The sequence below is a fragment of the Tachypleus tridentatus genome, chromosome 6 (genome assembly GCF_004210375.1).
Source record: "Tachypleus tridentatus isolate NWPU-2018 chromosome 6, ASM421037v1, whole genome shotgun sequence".
NCBI lineage: Eukaryota > Metazoa > Arthropoda > Merostomata > Xiphosura > Limulidae > Tachypleus > Tachypleus tridentatus.
In genome coordinates this window covers 24,623,234-24,646,501 of record NC_134830.1, presented here as the reverse complement: position 1 = coordinate 24,646,501, position 23,268 = coordinate 24,623,234, and the positions used below count along the sequence as shown (strand labels likewise).

General features: G+C 35.3%; 1 protein-coding gene across 1 annotated transcript in view; it reads left to right on the top strand.

Moving 5' to 3' along the window:
- The first annotated feature begins 6,181 nt into the window (after nt 1-6,181).
- The window catches only part of LOC143252108 (ATP-dependent RNA helicase DDX55), a 103,450-nt gene continuing 86,363 nt past the window's right edge, over nt 6,182-23,268 (top strand). The window contains exons 1-2 of the mRNA XM_076503756.1: nt 6,182-6,475; nt 17,742-17,874. Coding sequence (XP_076359871.1) covers nt 17,749-17,874 — 126 coding nt within the window. The 5' untranslated portion in view covers nt 6,182-6,475; nt 17,742-17,748. The remainder of the gene's footprint in view (nt 6,476-17,741; nt 17,875-23,268) is intronic.

Here is a 23,268-nt window from a genome sequence, read left to right as displayed (position 1 = left end):
TATAAGTGTGGTATTTTCTAGATTTATTTCAGGGAAGCCAGTTGTAGCCTGTTAAGTGCATATTCAAGGAAGTTGAGTGAGTGATTGTGTTTCTTCCCAAACTCTGATTGAAGTTTTTATCCAGGAAGAAATTATATACAAATGAAATAAAATATTTACTTAAGTTTCTCATTATGGGCTCGGTCAATTCAGCAAACATTCTGACCCCAAATTGATCTTTAAGAGTTTCCATGCTATCACTTCTAATATATTTTGTATATTTTCACTAAATATTGTTTTTGTTAACAAATGATGAGAATTTTAAATTATTTTTAACACAGATTTCTCTGTAAATATTTGGAGTCAAAGTGCTCTGAGTACAAAGTGATTTTTCATGTCAAATTAAAAAATACTTTTATTTGTCTGAAATTATCATATATCATTTGCAAATATCTAAAACTTGAATAAATTTAAAATGTTTTTTCAGTTAAACTTTATATTTTATCTGTTATTTTCTCTGTCTTAACCCTGTACAGAGTTAATCAGTTTGACTTATCTTGTAACCATCATAACAAAATATGAAATCTAAAACTACTCATTTTTTTCGAAGTAAATGTATTCAAAATACAAGATATCTAGAGTGTGATATTAGAGGGTATCATTCTCTTTTATGGCCCTGCATGGTCTGGTCATTAAGGCACTCGACTTGTAATCCGAGGGTCGCAGGTTTGAATTCCTGTCACACTAAATCTACTAACCCTTTCAGCTGTGGGAGTGTTATAATGTGATGGTCAATCCCACTATTCATTCGTAAAAGAGCAATCCAAGAGTTGATGGGGGGGTGGTGATGACTAGCTGCCTTCCTTCTACCTCTACACTGCTAAATTAAGGACGGCTAGTGCAGATAGCCCTCGAATAGCTTTGTGCGAAACTCAAAACAAACAAACCTAAATGAACTGCCTGATCCAGACCAAACTTTGATGCTAATTTAGTAATTCAAAAGTAAGTCCGATTCATACAAGTCTTTACCATATATTGAAAAATAAAACTGTTTTATAGAATAACTTCAGTATTATTACTATCGTAACTATTGCAACTTCAAAACAAATCAAACCATAAAAACTGGAGGAAAACCATATCTCTCCAGACCATACTACAAATAATTGTGGTGGACTTGATCAAAGTCTCTACTCTGATTGAGCGACACAAAACTTGCAGGGATGTTCCTGTCTGTGATGTAATGCAACAAGTCATGTAGAAGCACCAAGTTTTGTTGGCTACTTCTACCCTGCACACCACATATTTGAGTACTGAGGAGAAGAGTGGGTATGACAGCACTCAAATGGGTACACAGGACTTTACAATCTTTCCATTCACATTCAGGAGCAATATGGGATGCAGTGAGGAAAGATCTTAGGTCTAGGTGAGATCCTTACAGATTAGTATGATTAACTCATTCAGTGTACCCAGAGGCATGGAACCACTGGTCAGACAGTCGTTGAAAAGTCTAACAAAAAGGGGTCCGATAATGTGCCATATGTGGTGATAGAATTCCACTGTTGAAGTCCCCACCAAGGACAATATTGGCCTGTGTTATCAAGAACCTGTCCAAGGAAGAAAAGAACATCTTTAATTTTCTTCCCTAGATGAACACACAGACATTAACAAGCCATATCTTACGATCCTGAGTGATAACATCAACGTACACAAGCCCACCCATCAGCATCACTACGTGATGCGAGAATACTTCATAAGAAGTTGAGAGTGAGGAGAATTCCCACCACTCGTGCATGTGTCAAACCAAAAGACTAGAAAGCTTTGACAGTAAAAGGAAAAATCCCTCCTAGAGGCAAAATTTATCTCATGCAGAAATATTATATCAATCTGAAATTGGTTGAAAAGAGAAAATGCATAGAACCTTTCCATGGTGACACATTCCCTGGATATTAAGTGTAAGACAGAATAGACCCACCAACGTCTTTGGAGAGATTGATTTACTTCAGCTGCAGGTTTGGTATTACATCAGGGAGTGAAGGGTCACCAACTCTTTTTCAGACTGCTAGACTCAGTCATGGGATCATTTAGGTGGTTATCTGATTGGGATAACCACCACATGACATTAGTTTCCCCCAAACTTAAGTATGGGAGATTGAGGTTGTGCCAAAAATTAGGCTTCTCTGCCTCCTCTAATGAACCTGGCAAACTAGGGAGTTTTGGAAAGTGTTCCAGGTATTACTGGGAGGATATACCACCCAAAAAGAAGGATTTTGAAGGCAGCACCAGCAAAGACCTTTCCCCTTCGACCAAAGAGGGGCCCACGCCTCCTCTTGAACCTGCAAAGAGGTCTGAGCCCCCTCAGAAGCCTGAACCTTGCCCTGGACAGATAATGCCCAAGTTTCTTCCTGGCTTGTCATGGGTGCCTGAGCTTCTTTAGAAACCCCACCCTCCTCTTGACTTATTAAGGGGACCCTCTCGCATTTTTCAGTCTCTTCTCAGACCAGTGAAGAGGCCTAAATCTCCTCAGAGGCTCCATCCCCTCCTGGGCCATCAAAGAAGCACTTGCTCTTTTCCCCGCCAGTGCCGAGGATCGTCCCGATGAAGACTAGTCTCCCTGTTGCTGTGATTTGTTCCCGAGACTTTGCATATGATGTCACACACATCGGACACAGGTGTGACGTGTGATCACCATTACATACGGGATACTGTACTGTACATGTATTACTCTTGTGTCCACAAACCAAAAAATTTTGGAACAGCTTCCTGACAAGTGGCCTTCGAGGCCACAGTGTCAACAAATGCCAGGGTAGTTTATCATCACTGCAAAGCCTTTGATCTTTAGAAAGTTTGGCACAGGGTGTTTTATATTCAAACACTTCTATTACCGGTACATACCCAAGGGAGTGTCTGGTAGCATTCATGTTCGATTTTAATTACTGTTCCATACATTTGCAGCTCCGATGCTATTGACTCATGAGGTAATTCATATGGTGCTGATATTATTATAAAATTTGTAATAAATTACAATATCTCACTATCCTAATTTCCAGTTTAATTGTGTATATTTTTTATGTGAGACTAGCGAATTGGAGGTTAAGACTGATAGACGTTGTATCACCACCGCAATGTGGGTCCTACTTCTTCATTCACCTCCAAAACTTTTGATACATTTTATAATCCAACGTTGTAGCTTGTACCTTAGGATATTTTTTTAAAAAATGCATCGTATTTTGTTTGATTTTAATGTGTCTTCTTGTGGCTTTTAAATATTATGGTTATATATAATGACAGAGCATCAAAGCTTTTGAGTATTTGGTTTATTTTGAATTTCGCGAAAAGCTACTCGAGGGCTATCTGTGCTTGCCGTCCCTAATTTAGCAGTGTAAGACTAGAGGGAAGGCAGCTAGTCACCACCGCCAACTTCTTTTTTTAATCAACGAATAGTGGGATTGACTGTAACATTATAACGCCCCTACGGCTGAAAGGACGAGTATGTTTGGTGTGAGGGAGATTTGAACCTGTGACCACATGGCCATGCCAGGCCGGTTTTTGAGTAAGATCATTTCTTCCGCACATAAGTTACAATTCAAATACCCTGAGGGCCTCCTAAGTTTACAAGAATTGTTATTGTTACTTCCACTGTCATTTCCAAACGCCGTGATGTACAGTCATAATATTTAGCATATATACTTGTATGGGTATTAAAACTTTAATTAAAATACAGTACACAAAGCTTGTTATTTCTTCTTAGGTCATCGTCAGGTTAACAAAAAGAGCTTGCAAACTGTGACCCAAGAAGGTCGAAGCTTTGTTCTGTACTTCATTTGAATTAAAGTTTTAATATCCATACCAGCCGTCATGAAAATACATGGAGTAAACGATGTTATAATTATTTTCCAAAATTAGCTTTGTTACAGAAATTTGGTGTCTCTTTGTTAAAAAGCTTAATTATAGGGTAAAACACGAATTATCAACCAATAACAGATAAACAACAAATATTAAAGTTGGAACCTCATGGTATTTAAAAATTGATTATAAATAAAACTTCACTGTGCCTATCGAAATACTGCATTAAAAATAACTAACATTTTTCAAAAAAGAAAGTAAACTTAGGGATGAATAATATTAATCCTTAATTGTTTTTGAAGGAGTGATAGTATTTGTATTATCCTCACATAAAAGCAGAAGCAAGAGTTAGCATATAATAATATTTATAACTATTCAATCACAACTGAGTATAATGTATCCAGTTTGTCTGTTAACATGCTAATACACTGTGTGCTTCTGATCTTATGTAGGAATTATTCAAATGCCATCCTTTCTATTTGAGCAACTGTCATTAAATATCTCTACATTTAATTTATTTTTGAAAAATATTTTCTTTACTTGTCTATATTAAGCTACACCAGCGAAATAACTATATAATTTCAAGGAAATTTTTTCATCTCTGTTAATGTTTTTCATCCTAAATGAACAGGCCTGGCATGGTCAGGTGTTTATGGCACTCGATTCGTAATCCGAAGGTCGCGGGTTTGAATCCCTATCACACCAAACCTACTCGCCCTTTCAGCCGTGGGGGCGTTACAAAGTGACGGCCAATCCCACTATTCGTTGGTAAAAGAGTAGCCCAAACTTTGGCGGTGGGTGGTGATGACTAGCTACTCGAGGGCTATCTGCACTATCCATCCATAATTTAGCAGTGTAGGACTAGAGGGAAGGCAGCTAGTCATCACAACCCACTGCCAACTCTTGAGCTACTCTTTTACAAACGAATAGTAGGATTGATCATACATTATAACGCCCCCACGGCTGAAAGGGCGAGCATGCTTAGTGTGACGGGGATTCAAACTCTCGACCTTCAGATTACGAGTCGAATGCCTTAACCGCGTGGCCATAATTTAGCAGTGTAGGACTAGAGGGAAGGCAGCTAGTCATCACAACCCACTGCCAACTCTTGAGCTACTCTTTTACAAACGAATAGTAGGATTGATCATACATTATAACGCCCCCACGGCTGAAAGGGCGAGCATGCTTAGTGTGACGGGGATTCAAACTCTCGACCTTCAGATTACGAGTCGAATGCCTTAACCGCGTGGCCATGCCGGGCGTTTTAGGCTCAAAATTACGTGTTGTAGTCTTTCTTTTATACATTGCATCTGGAGCATCTCGTTTCAGAAGATTAAAATGAATCCCTTCCCCATAGCGGCACAGTGGCATATCTGTGAACTCCCACTGATAGAGACGGGGGTTCGATCCCTGTGGTGGTTAGAGAACACCACAGTTTTGTGTAGTTTTGTGCTTAATTTTAAACAATAGATTAATCGAGTTTCCCTGTCAAGGAAAATGTTTTTGCTGACGGCACCGAAATTTTAAGGAAATAGCTAATATTTGAGAGTAAGAAATGAACTTTCAAGCTCATATTATAACACAACTCTCTGAATATTTCAATCTTGTTACTGACACTATATTCTAACTTTGGGTTCTTTGTTTATTTAGCTTACCATGTGAGAAAATCTGGAGTTCAGAAGAGTTTTAGAATGAAATCAATTTCTATCATCATTTCTATTCACATCAGATGAAACTGTGTCAAAAAATAGTTTCTGGTGTAGTAGGTAAAGGAACATCAAGTGTTTGTGTTTTTTTACGGCAAAGCCATATTCGGTTAGTTGCTGATCCCAACGATGGGAACTGAACGCCTAATTTTAGCGTTGTAAATCGTTAGACTTACCGCTGTACCAGCGGGGAACTATAGCACATTGAAGATTTGAATGAGAAATTTCCTTTTTATTTCGAGTGTTGTAACTGTGCACGTTACATGAGCAAAAATAGCAGTCATTTCCGTGATTTCGAGACTTACACCAGATTACTGGTATTCAAAAAGACAAGGAGTTTTTCTTACCTTCAGTTCATTGTTTCAATTCAAAACAAACATAAATCTCAGTATTATTATTTTCAATAAACATGTGACTTGGCGAAAATAAATAAAAATTCTAGTTCCGAAAAACAAACAAACAAAAACACAATATATCAAAATTAAACTACTTAGAGTCAGTAACAATATCAAGCAATAACTCGTTTAAGCTCAATTAAGCATTTTTATTTCTTGGCTAAAGCACAGAGTTAGGTACTATGTGATTAACTATTTTTCTAAATCTTCCCTTAATCAATGCATGACTGTTAGGGAAAATAGGTGTCAGTTTTGTAATACATACACTCCGAAAAACAACGTGGTTTAGGTAGAATTTGAACAGTCAGGTGGTATTTTGCTATCACCAAAATTAACAGCTAAACAAAATGATGAAAGGAATAATACATGAACAGTTAACAAAACCTTAAGAAAGTTAAAGTAGAATACGCTATCTCCCGTTATTTCACGAAATTAGTGTAATTCCTTTTATTTCAAAATATATAGAAGTTGCGTGGTAATGGTTGAGGATATAATTTACTAAATTATTTAGTTTACAAACGAAAACATTCCGGTGGTATAACTCTAAGATAGGTAAGACGTGGTACTGAAGGGTGAAATAAGTGGTTAAATCAAATTGTATAGGTGATTATGCTATTTAAAAATAATGAGTTGAAATGAAGTGTAATGTGGATATTTGAAGTTAGATTTAACTTTTTAAAGTTTTCTTTTTAATGTAAGGAAATAAGGTTACTGCGTTAGTGTTACCAGTATTCGGATTTACATGTTTCGGGAATTTTTATTATATTGAAGTCTTAATCTCATATAGACTAGTACTGATAGTAGTGCATGATTTATTTCGTTTTATGGTTTAAGTTTGAACTTCACTAAATGTTAAACACATAAATATAATTATAAATTAGAATTCATGAAGTAAGATATATTGTAATTTCATGTATTATACAACTCATTGTTTACTTCTGTAACTTGTAATTAAACCTTGAAGTGAAAAGGTACTTTGTATTTTTATTTCATAATACAAGTAAATATTAATTTTATTGATTCAGTATGTAAGTGCAATGTAACTCACATAATTGTGTATCAGTAATGTCCTTTGAATATCATTTGTAATTTTAGTATCTATAGCAGCTAATAGTAATAAAGAGCAATTCTCTGTTACTTGTATAATTTTTCCATATAGATCTTTGGTGAAAGGCTATGTTGTATACAAAATTTCACATTTTTTTTAAAGACTCAAATGCAGCTTAGTTACTAAACTTTATGAATTATAATGGAATTCTGTGCTATTGATAGTCATCTAAAATAATAATAATTAATAAACTAATGAAATAAAAAACTGACATCTAATATTTCATTTACTGATTCAAGCTATGCTGATGAGATTTGAATAAGTCAAGCTGCAATCCAAAGCAGAGAGTACAGCCAGTCAAGGAATACATTAGACCTTTACATCACAGATTCTTTTCAATTTCATTTGTGGTGAAAAAGAAATCTTTAATACACACACAGCCATTAAAAGTTGGCCCACTATATAGTGGCCTGGTATGGCCAGGCGGTTAAGGCACTCAACTCATAATTCGAGGATCGCGAGTTGAAGTCCTCATCACCTCAAACATTTAGTCTGAGTGTAATGTAGTAATAGTGAAATCAATGAATTTAGAAAATCTTCAATACAGAGGTTTGATGGCTTTATTCCAGAAAGTTTTCGAAGGACATATTCATTTCTGCAGATTGTACTGTACTATTTTACTGTTCCTTAGGTCAAGTTTGGCCAGTGTTTAGCATATTGGGTTGTGAATCTACAAAAAAGCACTCTCCGTATTTGGGAGATGTGGTCGGTGGCATAGTTAGGTAGGAGTTAGTGGGAGCTCAGCCCCAGGGTTCATGGTATTAATGAGGACTCATTGATAATTTTATTCTATATAAAATTATGTGAGATGCAAGGCCCACAAAAACTTAAATCTGCCACAGGATGTAGTTGCATTACAAGAGACTGTCAACTGTCATTATTGTTTAGTGTAGCCCAAGGCTGACAATGGAGGTTGTTTACTAACTGTCATTACTCGAGACTGTAAGCTATAAATTGCCAGGTGGTTGGGATGTTTGACTCAAAATATGAGGGTTGCGGATTGGAATTTATGACTCTCACCAGACATGCTCGCTCTTTCAGCCATGGGGGCATTATAATATGATGGTCAATAACACTATTCAATTGTAAAACAGTAGCCCAAGAGTTTGTGGTGGGTGGTGATGACTAGCTGCCTTCCGTCTTGTGTTGCACTGCTAAATTAGGGATGGCTAGTGCAGATAGCCCTTGTGTAGCTTTACGCAAAGTTCCAAACACAACAAACCACTATATAATATTGAATACTGAACTTGATGAAATGTCATAACTTTATTTACATATCTAAATTAGGTTACTATATGATGAAGTGAAATGAACTCAAAATTCCATAGATATTAAAGCATACTGTTATACAGTTTTAAATTATGAACATAACACATTTTATTCAATACTTAAGTAACCAGAGAGTTGGCATTGTGTATTGTTAGCCACTTGCCTTCCTTCTAGTCAGTGGCATAAAAGTAGTAATGGCACTGGCTGGTGATTTTAATTGCTTTGGCATGACAAAAACTGGTTGACTAAATTTTTTCACCTGTCCATTATGTAGGTTTGTGCTTAACAAATGAATATAATGGCTTAAAAAAAACAAAACACTTGAATGTTCAAAATAATTAAAGATAAATAATGAAACCCAAACTTTAATTAGTTGATTATTTTTTGTGCCACACAATTTAATTGAAAGTTTAAGTAATCTCAAATGTTGGCAATCAGAGGCACTAATTAAGGCTAGTTCGTTATGTTTGTCACAGTGATTAGTGTCTAAAAACTAATTAAGTTTAGCAGGACTAAACTTGACAAGCATATTTGTGGAGATTTGAGGTCTTAAAGTCTAGAACTGTAGATGGTTTATAGCTTTTATTTCATCTATGTGACTGATTATAGTGTTGTCAAAGCATGATAAGGTTGAAGTAATTCTGCTGTTAATCGAAACTTGTTTTAAGTTGCAATGACAGTATATGGAACACATTTTGTAAAGGTCAGTAAAATACCCATTAGTGTTTGAACAGGTACCGAAATCCCTACCCAGATGGATCTCGGGGTGCCTGGAAATTTCTGACTATTATTAACAAAACAGTTTTTAACATGGCGAAAACAAGACAATGTGAACCATGATGCCATGCAGTTTAAGTTTACCATGGTATTTGCCTGCAAAGTATAGGCTACTTTATGTATTCTGACTAATGTGCATGAGGTACTGAAACTAATTATTCATCCTGACTGTCATTATAGTGATTACACAGTACCTCTCCTGGGCATTGGTTTTTGTAAAGTATATCTGAGTTTTTGCAAGCTTTTTTCATATTGTTTAGTTTTAACTTTTTTTTTTTTTATCACTATATAAAGAATTTTACCTCCTGATTTTTTCACACCAATGATTTGACACAGATAATTACGTTAATTTGTACCCATTAACCCCAATAAACAACCAACCAATCAACCATAATTTACAGTATTTACTATTACAAGTCACTGTCATCAGCACTGAAAGTTTCCTATGAATAATAGGCCTATTTTCTGTTCTAGAATGTTGATTGTGCTGTTCTACAAAATGCCGATTGCTTCCAATTTTGTTGTGACATTTTTTTTCCATACTGTTTTTCACTTCAAAATAATATTTCTGTAGCTTTAACTTAAAATTTGAATAACTTTTTTTAAGGAACTGGGTAACATTTGTGATAGGCAGGTTACTCAGTGAAAATGCCAGAGCCTCTGGTTCCAGACTTTTCAGACACCCTGTATGTGATTAGCCTCACTTTAAGGGAGAGCTAAAATGCATTCAGAAGACAATCAAGACATCATGGGGAAGATCTAGAAGTATTAGCTTTTTGTTGTTTTTTTTAAATCCAAATCTGCCATTGAATACTGAGTTCCAGGCCTCCTTTGAGATTGTGGGGCATTATAGAAAAAACTGTGTTCATAAACTAAATAGTAAGTTAGCAGGGCTAAACATGGCTTTGGGGTAGCTATTAGAGTAATTGGGCATACTGGAGAAGCTTTATTGGTACAGTGAGGCCTCTGTCAATTATGGTGGAGCCTTTGTACTATACAAAGAAGAATGGATATTGTATGCTAGACCTATCAGTTTGTTTAATCCTACTTTTTCTCACTCTTATGGTTTATTTCAACTGTGTCTTATGAATATATTCAGTCTTCCCAAACATTCTGCAACTTTGCCTACTTAAGTGGACACACGTTTTAGCATGTAATGCATCCTGACTTTTAGAAACTATTCCTGGAGTTGACAACTTGTTACTTTAAACTAATCTGATGATCTTTTATTTAAGTTTTAAATCTTGCTAAATAATTCATTCCTATGCCTAGCCTGAGGGTAAACTCCCAAAATGGTGACATGTATATTTGTATTCCTAAACCTGTCAAAGTGTTCTTTGTACTTTTAATCACCTTTTTGATTCATACTCTGCAACATGATTTGGTAATAAGATGTTTCTTAGTATCAGGAATAAAGGATAAGGGTGATATTTGTTTAAGGTTATAATCTTATGTGGAGAATCAATAGAGTAAAGGGCTTCAATGATTTTAGATACATTTTGTAGGTATTAGGATAAGAAAACAAGTTTTAAAATTTGGGAAAGACCCATGTTAAGACTTTTATATTCTTGATGGGGTGATTAACTTGTGTAATATTTTACAATTGGCAGAAGTGGAAGCCATCATTTTATCTTGTTAAAGAACTTTAGGTTTTCCTTTATTTAATAAATACAGTTATCTAACGAGTGATTCACATGTTTTTTTACATTGGTAAATAAAATGTTCTAAAAATTATGATTTGTAGGAAAAACCAAGACATAAGAGATTTAGAAATAGGTATAAATTATGAGATGTAAGTTGTACATTTTAAAAAAAATTAAATGAGTTGTTAAAAAGTTACTTTTCTCTTTGTCATTAGTAATGGTATTTTGAGATGAGAATTTTCATGTATGAAGTGTTCTACAAATCTTTTTAGTATCATTATAGGGATAAATAATTTACTAGGCTGTGTTTCAATAAAGTTTTGTATCCATTCACCATTACACATTTTGATTAGTATGGAAAGGTACAGTCTGTTAGTTCAAATGTTTTTCACATATGTTTTGGAAGAAAATGACATATTTTCAGCCACAGTTATAGTTTTTCATTGTATATGCATATATATTCAAGCATATAAAGATAAATCTTGATGAAGATCAGTAAACTATGGCAATAAATGTTAAAATATAAAATTAAGTTTGTAAATGTATTTGTTTATTTTTGATTGATGACAGTAGAAAAGCCAAGCTAGTTAGTTAAAAAGTTAAGTGACAACATGTCTTGAATTATTTTTCTAAACATTGTTATATTTCCATATAGATTTCTTTAATGTATTAATGTAAAGGTATGTTAGTATTTATATAAAATTTATATAAACAGCATGAGGTTTTTACAGTCCTATACTTGTAGAGACTGACCCATTACCTTTAATGCTGTACTACTATGCGTGTTCTCTTTACTGATCTATGGCTATCTTTTTAACTTGTAGCTATTCATCAGTATAATGGTTGTTTTCTTCTACACATGAAAATAGGCTATTTAGGTAGACGGCCAGACATGGCCAGATGGTTAAGGCATTTGACTCGTAATCCGAGGGCCGAGGGTTTGAATCCCCATCACAGCAAACATGCTCGCTCTTTCAGCCATTATAATATGCTGGTCAATCCCACTATTTGTTGGTACAAGAGTAGCCCAATAGTTGGCAGTGGGTGGTGATGACTAGCTGCCTTCCCTTTAGTCTTACATTGCTAAATTTGGGATGGCTAGCACACATAGCCCTTGAGTAGCTTTTCACAAAATTCAAAAGAAACAAACAAACAATTTAGTTAGACTAAGTACTTTGTTTTTAGAAATATTCTGAGATTGTGTTATGTTTTTATTTCAATAAAATAAAATAATTGTTATTAAGAGATATTTTTTTATTAGTTGTAGTTTTGTATGACAGCATGGGGCACACATATACCTGATTTGATTATTTTTTTTATTAGTTGTAGTTTTGTATGACAGCATGGGGCACACATATACTTGATTTGATTTAATTACTAATCAGAATCTTTAACAAACTATCTTTGAATCTAACTGTATGTCCAAATTAGCACATTTTCCATTTTTTATGCTAGTATTCTACTTGAGAAAATAAAAGAATCATTGGGACCAAAGATAGAATAGTTATGTGAAAAAATTATAGTAGTAAGGTTCATTTTTTTTATATGCTCATCTGGAAAGGCCTGCATGGCCAGATGGTTAGGACACTTGACTAATAGGGGCTTTATAATGTGCTTGTCAATACTACTGTTTGTTGGTAAACGGGTAGCCCAAGAGTTGGTGGTGGTGGTGACTAGCTGCCTTCCATTTAGACTTATACTGCTAAATTAGGGATGACTAGTGCAGATAGTCCTCATGTAGCTTTGTGTGAAAATTCAAAAAACAAACAGATCATCTGGAAAAATTGCTTAAATCCTTACTTAGATGAAAATTCATTGAGATATTGAAATTTTAATCCACTCCATAAATGTGGATATCATGCTTTAGTGTTCTTAAATCTAGATGAAGGAAATGGAGTTGTCGTTGTCAATAAACAAGACTATTTTGACAAAGTTATGTTATTTTGGATGATTTTATAAGTACAATAAACTTTAGTTTTGCTCAGTTAATACTGTGGAATAATCATTATTAATATTCAAACATTCTAAAGGTAGTTTTAAATAGGTGATTTTAATGGTCCCCATTTTGTTTCATCATGATTTTGAATATTAAGTATTATGGTAATTTTTAATGCAATTCTAACAAGGTTTCTCATTTCTTTTGTTGTAGCTTAACCTACTCTTCAATTTCAAAATTTTCTTGCCAACCAGTAGATAACAAAACCTTTTGTTTCTTATAAAGAAAAGATCCAAAAATAGATATTCCTGTTTTAAGATTTAAATTTGTAACTGCCACCTTCTTGCTAACAGAAATAAAAGTAATAAGCTGAAGGCTATATGCCATACCTCTTTTATCTTTCACAAATGATTTTTACTATTGGATTATTTCTAATAAAAAGAAATGGTAGATTCCTGTTTATCAAATGAGAAAAGGTTATAAGTCATGGATGTTATCAGTTTTTAGTGCTTTGCTGCTGTTGTCACTGTTTGTCCGATGGAAATTACTTGAACAGTTATGTGAATTATTTAATTATCTTCTAATTTAGTATGAAAACCTGGTATCTTATATTAGTCTCAGTATGAAAACCTGGTATCTTATATTAGTCTCAGTATGAAAACCTGGTATCTTATATTAGTCTCAGTATGAAAACCTGGTATCTTATATTAGTCTCAGTATGAAAACCGGTATCTTATATTAGTCTCAGTATGAAAACCTGGTATCTTATATTAGTCTCAGTATGAAAACCTGGTATCTTATATTAGTCTCAGTATGAAAACCTGGTATCTTATATTAGTCTCAGTATGAAAACCTGGTATCTTATATTAGTCTCAGTATGAAAACCTGGTATCTTATATTAGTCTCAGTATGAAAACCTGGTATCTTATATTAGTCTCGGTATGAAAACCTGGTATCTTATATTAGTCTCAGTATGAAAACCTGGTATCTTATATTAGTCTCAGTATGAAAACCTGGTATCTTATATTAGTCTCAGTATGAAAACCTGGTATCTTATATTAGTCTCAGTATGAAAACCTGGTATCTTATATTAGTCTCAGTATGAAAACCTGGTATCTTATATTAGTCTCAGTATGAAAACCTGGTATCTTATATTAGTCTCAGTATGAAAACCTGGTATCTTATATTAGTCTCGTCTCAGTATGAAAACCTGGTATCTTATATTAGTCTCATCTTATATTAGTCTCGGTATGAAAACCTGGTATCTTATATTAGTCTCGGTATGAAAACCTGGTATCTTATATTAGTCTCGGTATGAAAACCTGGTATCTTATATTAGTCTCGGTATGAAAACCTGGTATCTTATATTAGTCTCTTATATTAGTCTCGGTATGAAAACCTGGTATCTTATATTAGTCTCGGTATGAAAACCTGGTATCTTATATTAGTCTCGGTATGAAAACCTGGTATCTTATATTAGTCTCGGTATGAAAACCTGGTATCTTATATTAGTCTCGGTATGAAAACCTGGTATCTTATATTAGTCTCGGTATGAAAACCTGGTATCTTATATTAGTCTCGGTATGAAAACCTGGTATCTTATATTAGTCTCGGTATGAAAACCTGGTATCTTATATTAGTCTCGGTATGAAAACCTGGTATCTTATATTAGTCTCGGTATGAAAACCTGGTATCTTATATTAGTCTCGGTATGAAAACCTGTATCTTATATTAGTCTCGGTATGAAAACCTGGTATCTTATATTAGTCTCGGTATGAAAACCTGGTATCTTATATTAGTCTCGGTATGAAAACCTGGTATCTTATATTAGTCTCGGTATGAAAACCTGGTATCTTATATTAGTCTCGGTATGAAAACCTGGTATCTTATATTAGTCTCGGTATGAAAACCTGGTATCTTATATTAGTCTCGGTATGAAAACCTGGTATCTTATATTAGTCTCCGGTATGAAAACCTGGTATCTTATATTAGTCTCGGTATGAAAACCTGGTATCTTATATTAGTCTCGGTATGAAAACCTGGTATCTTATATTAGTCTCGGTATGAAAACCTGGTATCTTATATTAGTCTCGGTATGAAAACCTGGTATCTTATATTAGTCTCCGGTATGAAAACCTGGTATCTTATATTAGTCTCGGCGGTATGAAAACCTGGTATCTTATATTAGTCTCGGTATGAAAACCTGGTATCTTATATTAGTCTCGGTATGAAAACCTGGTATCTTATATGAAAACCTCTATCTTATATTAGTCTCGGTATGAAAACCTGGTATCTTATATTAGTCTCGGTATGAAAACCTGGTATCTTATATTAGTCTCGGTATGAAAACCTGGTATCTTATATTAGTCTCGGTATGAAAACCTGGTATCTTATATTAGTCTCGGTATGAAAACCTGGTATCTTATATTAGTCTCGGTATGAAAACCTGGTATCTTATATTAGTCTGGTATGAAAACCTGGTATCTTATATTAGTCTCGGTATGAAAACCTGGTATCTTATATTAGTCTCGGTATGAAAACCTGGTATCTTATATTAGTCTCGGTATGAAAACCTGGTATCTTATATTAGTCTCGGTATGAAAACCTGGTATCTTATATTAGTCTCGGTATGAAAACCTGGTATCTTATATTAGTCTCGGTATGAAAACCTGGTATCTTATATTAGTCTCGGTATGAAAACCTGGTATCTTATATTAGTCTCGGTATGAAAACCTGGTATCTTATATTAGTCTCGGTATGAAAACCTGGTATCTTATATTAGTCTCGGTATGAAAACCTGGTATCTTATATTAGTCTCGGTATGAAAACCTGGTATCTTATATTAGTCTCGGTATGAAAACCTGGTATCTTATATTAGTCTCGGTATGAAAACCTGGTATCTTATATTAGTCTCGGTATGAAAACCTGGTATCTTATATTAGTCTCGGTATGAAAACCTGGTATCTTATATTAGTCTCGGTATGAAAACCTGGTATCTTATATTAGTCTCGGTATGAAAACCTGGTATCTTATATTAGTCTCGGTATGAAAACCTGGTATCTTATATTAGTCTCGGTATGAAAACCTGGTATCTTATATTAGTCTCTGTATGAAAACCTGGTATCTTATATTAGTCTCTGGTATGAAAACCTGGTATCTTATATTAGTCTCGGTATGAAAACCTGGTATCTTATATTAGTCTCGGTATGAAAACCTGGTATCTTATATTAGTCTCGGTATGAAAACCTGGTATCTTATATTAGTCTCGGTATGAAAACCTGGTATCTTATATTAGTCTCGGTATGAAAACCTGGTATCTTATATTAGTCTCGGTATGAAAACCTGGTATCTTATATTAGTCTCGTATGAAAACCTGGTATCTTATATTAGTCTCGGTATGAAAACCTGGTATCTTATATTAGTCTCGGTATGAAAACCTGGTATCTTATATTAGTCTCGGTATGAAAACCTGGTATCTTATATTAGTCTCGGTATGAAAACCTGGTATCTTATATTAGTCTCGGTATGAAAACCTGGTATCTTATATTAGTCTCGGTATGAAAACCTGGTATCTTATATTAGTCTCGGTATGAAAACCTGGCATCTTATATTAGTCTCGGTATGAAAACCTGGCATCTTATATTAGTCTCGGTATGAAAACCTGGCATCTTATATTAGTCTCGGTATGAAAACCTGGCATCTTATATTAGTCTCGGTATGAAAACCTGGCATCTTATATTAGTCTCGGTATGAAAACCTGGCATCTTATATTAGTCTCGGTATGAAAACCTGGCATCTTATATTAGTCTCGGTATGAAAACCTGGCATCTTATATTAGTCTCGGTATGAAAACCTGGCATCTTATATTAGTCTCGGTATGAAAACCTGGCATCTTATATTAGTCTCGGTATGAAAACCTGGTATCTTATATTAGTCTCGGTATGAAAACCTGGTATCTTATATTAGTCTCAGTTGTGTTAGTGGCAGTATTTGATAATAATCTAAATTCCATATTAGAATTTTTTTTTTTTAATTTCTGTTTTAACTATAATTGAGGCACAAGAGGTTGATGTATACATCTACAGTTTAAGTGAATACAAGGGCTTGCAAAAGACAATATTTCAGATGTATAAATAATAAATTTCTTGTTTATGTAGTTTTATTTATTGTTGTAAAAGTAACTAAAACATAAAAATTAAACTTATTAAGTTTAAGAAAACGTAAATGAACAAAATACTTGTATAATAATACACATGCAGTATGAATGTGATCATGCAATTTGATGGATGTTTACACAGAGCTGTCTGCCTCATGATAAATAGCTGTCTGTGTGATCCAAGAGTGTCTAAGTGCAAATATAAAAAAATTGAAACAAAATGAAAAATCTATCAGCTTTGGCCTTAAAAAAATAAATAGTTATTGTATATTACAAGGCACAATTATTTTAGAAAGATAGTGGATAATTTAGTTTTATTTCTTTTTTTTATGTGTGGATTTGATATCCATATGACTAAGGCCAATTCATTTAGCATTAGGGTCGAAGAAGTAACAGATAAAATAAAGTTTTACTGAAAACAACTCTGATCTCGAATAGAGGGTTTGGAAGTTATGCAAATAAAATATGAAACTATAGATGAAAAGTATTTTTTATTATTAGTGTAAAAATGGCCTTAAATCAGACTAGTTAAGTTCAGTGTTTGACTTCATAAATTTGCAGACAAGTCTTTAGTACATGTACTTATTTTAACTACCTTTGCATGTTACTTCCCTTAGCTTGTTTTTGAGCCATGTGCTACTTGTTCATTCTTTATTTCTCCATAACTCTTTTATTAATGGTTTTAATTCATACCAGAAACCCTATGAAGGGTTCTTGTTTAAAATGTTTTCAGTGTTACCAATAAAATTATTTTAATTTTACAAGCTTTTTACTGGTGTTATATGTTTTTACATTTTATAATTTCTTCACCTATGTAGTTCTTCATCTACTTCCAGATTACCCTTTTCATATGTTAATGTTTTTTCCTCAGTAATTTATTGTTAAAATAATTATTTGTGAATATAAATATTTGTCATTCTTATATTTAGAGAGTTAATGGATATCACAAAGGGAATCACCACACAAGACATGGAGGAAGATAGTTGGGAATCACTGAACTTAAATGTTGAACTACTTGCAGCTGTAAACCAATTTAACTTCAAGTATATGACACCAGTTCAGGTATAATTTTTAAGTATATTCCAAATCACTTGCTTTTATATAGTTTCTGGTTGTAGTTTATACAAAAAAAAAGTGTCAATAAACATATACCAATTGAAGTTACTCTTCATGGTACTTTGAATTTCTCTTGAGGAGTGAATGTTCAGAGGAATTTGAAGAACATTCTTAAGTCAAAGATGCTGTCTGAGTTCTTGAGTGAAGGTGTTTTTTATGTGGGCCATATCTCCACTTGTAGAGATGGAATTATGCTGCCTAGCAATGCTCTTATTTTGATGTTTTCATTATTATATCCACCTGCCATTGTTAAGGCAGCTTATCTGAACTGTGGGGTATGATCTTCTATTCCTAATCCTTTTTGGTGTTTCCAGTGTCAGCAGTTTGGACATTTGAAGACATTTTGTTGTGGTTTTTTGACATGCTCATTGTGGTGACAAAGATGGTAACACCTACAAGTATCAACTGGATCCTCACCGTGTCAATTGTAGTGGTTCACCTCTATATTATCTTTGTTCTTGCCTTGAATGGCTGGGACAGGAAAAGGTACAGCATTTAGAAACTATTAATAACATTTTTCATATGGAGGCTCCTTCAGTATGGAGTCCTGTATGTGGTGGGAGACCTCCTAGGTAAGGTTCTGTTCTTTCAGTTTACCTCCTGTGGGATCTAAACATCCACCCATGTGTGATGACCTGTGAAGGAGGAGAGGATCTTGGTGGTTGAGGGGTCCAACCCTAACACACCACTTTGGCCTTGAATTCCTATAGACGGGCAGCCTTGTGGTGCCCCCTTGGGTCAAACGGCTGGTCCACTCAGGCTAGGATCAACCAAGTACCAGTGTTGGATGTTCTCAACAGGTGTTGTGGACATTGTATCTGATGCTGGTGTTTGGGTATAGTGCTCACGAAACCCTGGCATTGTTGCAGTGTCCATGTTTGACATTGTAGTGCATCCCCTTGTAGTGCTCCATGGTGGGTGGGGTCATGGGCACCAAAATTTTCCTTTTTTGGTATGGATACTCCAATTAAAAATCTTAATAAAATAGTGAAAAAACAGTCTATAGGTAAATGACCACATCTTCACCATCTGTAGTACCTGTACCTCATTTTGTTTTATTGCATTCTCTTTCAGACAAACCTTTAAGGCAAATGTCTCTCTTTTTCATTCAAAAGGGACTTGCTGGCTCTCCAAAGTCAGTAAAGAAGCTTTAATCTGGTGACATGTTGGTGGAAACATCCACACTTCAACACAGTAAACTTCTCTTGCATTCAGAGGCAATTGGGGATATACATATTGAAGTTACACCTCATGCAACTTTGAATTTATCACAAGGAGTTATTGTTGAGAGGGGTTTGAAGAACATCCCAGAGTTGGAGATTGTCGCTGGTTTCTCCACCCAAGGAGTTTCTGCAGCGAGGTGTATCTCCACTTGCAAAGATGGAATTATTGTGCTGAAGAATGTCCTCCTTCTCACATATACATCATCATGTCCACCTGTCATCATCAAGGCAGGTTATCTTAATTGCAGAGTATGACCATACATTCCAAACCCTCTCCGATGTTTCCAGTGTCAAAGGTTTGGTCACTCGAAGACGTCATGTTGTGGTTCCTTGACATGTGCTTGTTGCAGTGGCAAGGACAATGATGCCTACGAGTGTGAAATGGACCATCATTGCATCAATTGCAATGACTCTCAACCATCCTATTTTCATTTTTGCTCTAAATGGTTGGAAGGAAAAGAAGTGCAGCATTTGAAAATGATTCAAAACATTACTTACCCTGAGACTTGAAAGTTGCTGTCCACCACTTCATTTCGGACATATGCTGCTGCACTTCATTCCACTACTGCAGTGGGAGTGCAAACAGATCTCTTTGTGCCTCCAAAAGAATTGTTCTTAAACCAAATTAAAAGTATTTTGATCTCCATGGTTAAAAAAGTTGATGAATCAATTTCAACACCCATCTCTCTCCCTAACATTCATTCCAGCAAATCCCAAGATCCACTTCCTTTGGCTCCAGTTACAGGCATTTCCTTGGGTACATCTTCTCCCCACCCCAAGATGCAAAATGATCATTCATTCATTCACATTTTTAGTTGCTGGAATCCTCTTCCAACAGCAAAGACCTGCCCAATTGACCCAGGACAGAATCCATGGAGGTCAGTAGACCTCCCTCGAATAAAGACATTAAAGAAAAAAGATGTGGTCATGAACAGAAGGGCTCTTCACCCAATTTGCATACACATAAATAAAAATGGTCACCTTGATACAGTGGAACTGTCAAGGTTTATGCTCTAATCTGGATGACATCAAAGCACTAATTGTTTCTACTATCCTGTATGTCTTTCATTACAGGAAACATTTCCGAAACCTGCCGATTCAGTTGCCTTTTGGGAGTCTTTTTTGTAAAGAAATGAAGGGCTGTGTGATGGATGAGTGCATGGAGGGATGACATTGTTGGTTGATCAGCATGTGCCCACCCCCTGTTTGCCACTCAACACACCCTTGGAGGCTGTAGCCATTCCTGTTTTCTTGGGTCATACCATCACTATTTGTTCTCTATACCTGCCACCTGGAGAGACCTATGATCAATCAGACCTTGATGCTCTCATTGAACAGTTACCATCTCCCTTTTTAATCCTGAGGGACTTTAATGGACTTCTTCCCTCTGGGGAAGTGCTGATATTGATGGGAGGGGTGGCTTTCCACTTTTGGCCTTTGTATCTTGCCACAGCTGGCTGAGTTGGGTCTGTCATTGTATGGTGTTGCTGAGTCCAATGATCATTTCATCCCACCATGGCTCAATGTTATCCCCACCTGTGACCTTTCTTTGAGCCATTTGAGAAAAGTGTATGCTCTCTTCTCTTTGCCAAACATATTTTCATTTATTTTTCTGTTTGTGTTTTTTACAGATGGTTCAAGCAGGTGATTGTTTGGGCACTGTGTATAGTTTGTATGTTCACTGCTGAGTTGTATGCCATTTCCCTTGCCTTGGATCATGTAGAAATGAAGCACTACACTGTACTATTTATATGAACTTTCTTAGCTCTACTGGTTATGGAATTGCTTAATGTAAGTTCTCAACCTGTACTCTTAGATATTCAGAAATGACTGGAACAGTTTTCTCTATGATCCATCTCTATCCAGTATTTCAAGGAATAATGGTTTTGACACAGCAGCTAACCATGTCTGCTCTGGTGCCATTAAAGCTGTGCTTGTTCTCTATTTGGATTATGGTTCTAGTTCTATGATGCCAGTTGGAAGTTTATTTGGGGTGAAAAACTTTATAACAAGCTCTTCCAGATAAAACTTGCTACTGTTATTTGGCTGTCTGATTTCCATAAAGATCAGTGGGAGGAAGTTGTCTTGGTGAGGCTTTGCAATGGTCACAGTTTTTTAACCCATTGCATTTTTTTTTTTTTTAAGTAGGACTGATCTGCCAGTGAGTGGCCTTTATGACACTAAAGTAACAGTTTTTCATATTTTTTTGTCACCATTATATGTTTGAACCACACTACCATGGTGACATTGTCCAACATGAATGTATTTTTAGCTTCTTTTCAGAGCTATTAGCATCTTTACTTATAATCATATTTTTGTTTAATTTTGGGCCATTATTTCATTTTTGACTTGTTTTCATATTTACTTTTCTGCAGACTTTTACTTCAGGCATTATTTTTACATTTGCCATGAGCTTATATTTTGATAGCATACCACTTTAATAGTTTGCATTTTATTTACAGAGTGGTTTCTGCACCCCAGGTCTTTTGTAAGGTTTTTTCTTGGTTGGCCACACTCTTTTTGAATACTTTTACCATCCTTCACAACTTTGAGCATCCAATCTTATGATCCATGTCCTCATCCTTTGGCTCTTTTTGTCTGTTTTCTTAGCCTGGTCTGGCCTACACTTTTCTTATATGCCATTTATCTGTTTGATTATTCCCTCAGGTCTTGATCTTTATAGATGCTAGTTTCTTTCTGAAGTTCTAAGGTGCCTCTTCATCTGGCTTAGGTTGTGTTTGAACTCTCCCTTCTGTTCTTTTGCTACATGCTGACTCTTCCCTTCATTGAGAGTTATCTTCTCTCCTCCTTGCATATGGAATCTACCAAACCTATCACCTATTTAGCTGCATTTTCTGTTTTTGTTTCATTCTTTCTGTTGTCCTTTTCTTTCAGTGACTTTGGCAGGTATTTTGTCATTATAATTTTTGCTACTCTCTTCTTCTTGGTAGTTATACTATGACCTCCTTTTTGCTATTTTCTCCTGGCTGTTTGCCATTGGTTTTTTAGTCTGTTTTTCTACTAATTATCAGGGAGTCTTGCCTGTTGATGTTTCTTTCCCAGTCTGTTTTCTCCACTGTGTTCTGATCCTTCTTTGTCCTATTCACGTTGTTTCCATGACTTAGTGTGACCTTAATGGGGGATGTACATGTTTTGATGGATACTCTGTTTGAGCCTTTGACTTCCTATTTTTTGTAATGTCTCTTTATCCTGACTTGATTCCTCCTTTTCATTTACTGTTCTGCTGTTTGGATTTCTGTCATGTGGTTTATTATTGCACTCTTTTCAACCTCACTTTTGTATGCTTTACCTTGTAATATCTTTCCTTCCTCAATCTTTAAATGTTGAGGAGATTTGCTCTATTTTCCCATGTACCTTCCATTTGTGACTTACCATTTGAACCTTGGTTGACTTCCATGACTTGTTTGGCTGCTATGTGTGCCTATCAAGCTCCTCTTGCTTCTTCTCTGAACCCTTTTCTCTCTCTTTTCTGATGGGTCTTTTACCTTCTTTGGTTGGCATGTCATGTTGGGAGTGTTTAGACTCACATTTCTTCTCATTTGATTTGTTGCCTCTCTCCTTCTCTTACATCTCCTTCTGGCTTTAGGATCAGTTCCTTCAGCCAGGTATGTGAATGTTCACCACATATTTGTCTCCTCTACACCTTCTGGCTTTAGGATAAGTTCCTTCAGCCAGGTATGTGAATGTTCACCACATATTTGTCTCCTCTACACCTTCTGGCTTTAGGATCAGTTTGTTTCCGTGGTTTTTCTTTCTATAGGTTGACATTTTTCTGTCATCCACTTTTTTGTACAGTTTCTATTTGAGCCCCATAATAGGATCCGATATAGGATCTTGCCAGGAGGCTAGTGGTGCTTTCTAGGTATAGTTATTTTTCAAAATCCATATTGAGCCAGGATAATTGAATATACTCATACTACCTTCCCTCTGGTTTCATATAAGCCTGTTGTGAGATGAAGTGTTTTGCAATTCTTCCCTTTTTTCTTAATGAGTTGGGTATGGGAGACCTTTATCACTTACCAGTTCCTACCCACTGGGGTGGTGTACTATCTTTCCAGACAAAGAGAGTAACCTAGAAGAGATGAGATGTAGCCTT